The sequence below is a fragment of the Hippocampus comes genome, unplaced genomic scaffold, assembly GCF_001891065.2.
Source record: "Hippocampus comes isolate QL1 unplaced genomic scaffold, H_comes_QL1_v1.1 scaffold295, whole genome shotgun sequence".
NCBI lineage: Eukaryota > Metazoa > Chordata > Actinopteri > Syngnathiformes > Syngnathidae > Hippocampus > Hippocampus comes.
In genome coordinates this window covers 553,668-554,388 of record NW_017804848.1, presented here as the reverse complement: position 1 = coordinate 554,388, position 721 = coordinate 553,668, and the positions used below count along the sequence as shown (strand labels likewise).

The 721-nt window shown below is 62.7% G+C and overlaps 1 protein-coding gene across 1 annotated transcript in view; it reads left to right on the top strand.

Annotated features, from left to right (window-relative positions):
- Window positions 1–721, top strand: part of tyro3 (TYRO3 protein tyrosine kinase) — a 7,265-nt gene that overhangs the window by 1,586 nt on the left and 4,958 nt on the right. Inside the window, exons 4-7 of the mRNA XM_019877347.1 lie at window positions 10–180; window positions 261–347; window positions 454–611; window positions 661–709. Of these exons, the coding sequence (XP_019732906.1) occupies window positions 10–180; window positions 261–347; window positions 454–611; window positions 661–709 (465 nt within the window). The remainder of the gene's footprint in view (window positions 1–9; window positions 181–260; window positions 348–453; window positions 612–660; window positions 710–721) is intronic.

Here is a 721-nt window from a genome sequence, read left to right as displayed (position 1 = left end):
CCCCCCCAGGCGTCCCCCACTTTATTCAGGAGCCTCAGGACGTGTCCACGCTTCCCGGCGAGCCCTTCAACCTGACCTGCGGTGCCGTCGGACCGCCTGAGCCCGTGGAGGTTCTGTGGTGGGTGGGAGGCGTCCGGGAGGGAGGCGCCACTCCCTCCCCCTCCGTCCTTTGGGTCCACGGTAAGAGCTTGCGTATCGCCGTCTCAAGCGGCACGCTGCGTGAGCCAGGAAGTCCCAAGCGACATGTCGTGAGCACGCAGGTGTCAACGAGACGGTGAAGGTCTACTGCGAGGCCCGTAACGCCCGCGGGATCTCCGTGTCCAGAACGGGAACGGTCTTCATCAAAGGTGAGGCCGCCGTTGATTGGCATTTGGCGAACAGCCGATCGGTTCGCATCGCACGCGTTTTGGCGAGCGACGGCGTTTGGGATCACGACATCTCGTCTCACGACAGCGTTGCCGGCGGCTCCGACCGGACTGAAGGTTGGCGGGATGCCGGACGGCGATGCCGCGTTGTCGTGGCAGCCGGGATTCACGGGTCACTCCGACTTGTCCGCCTGCGTTGTCCAGGTAATGCCGCGCGCGCGCGGGATTTCTGCGAGGGCGACAAGAGTCGAAGTTGATGACGTCAAGTTGATTCATTGATGACGTTTCTGCAAAGTGTGTTAACACGTCTCACACACATTGCCATCATTTCGTCTCATGGGTCTGTCCCCCCCCCC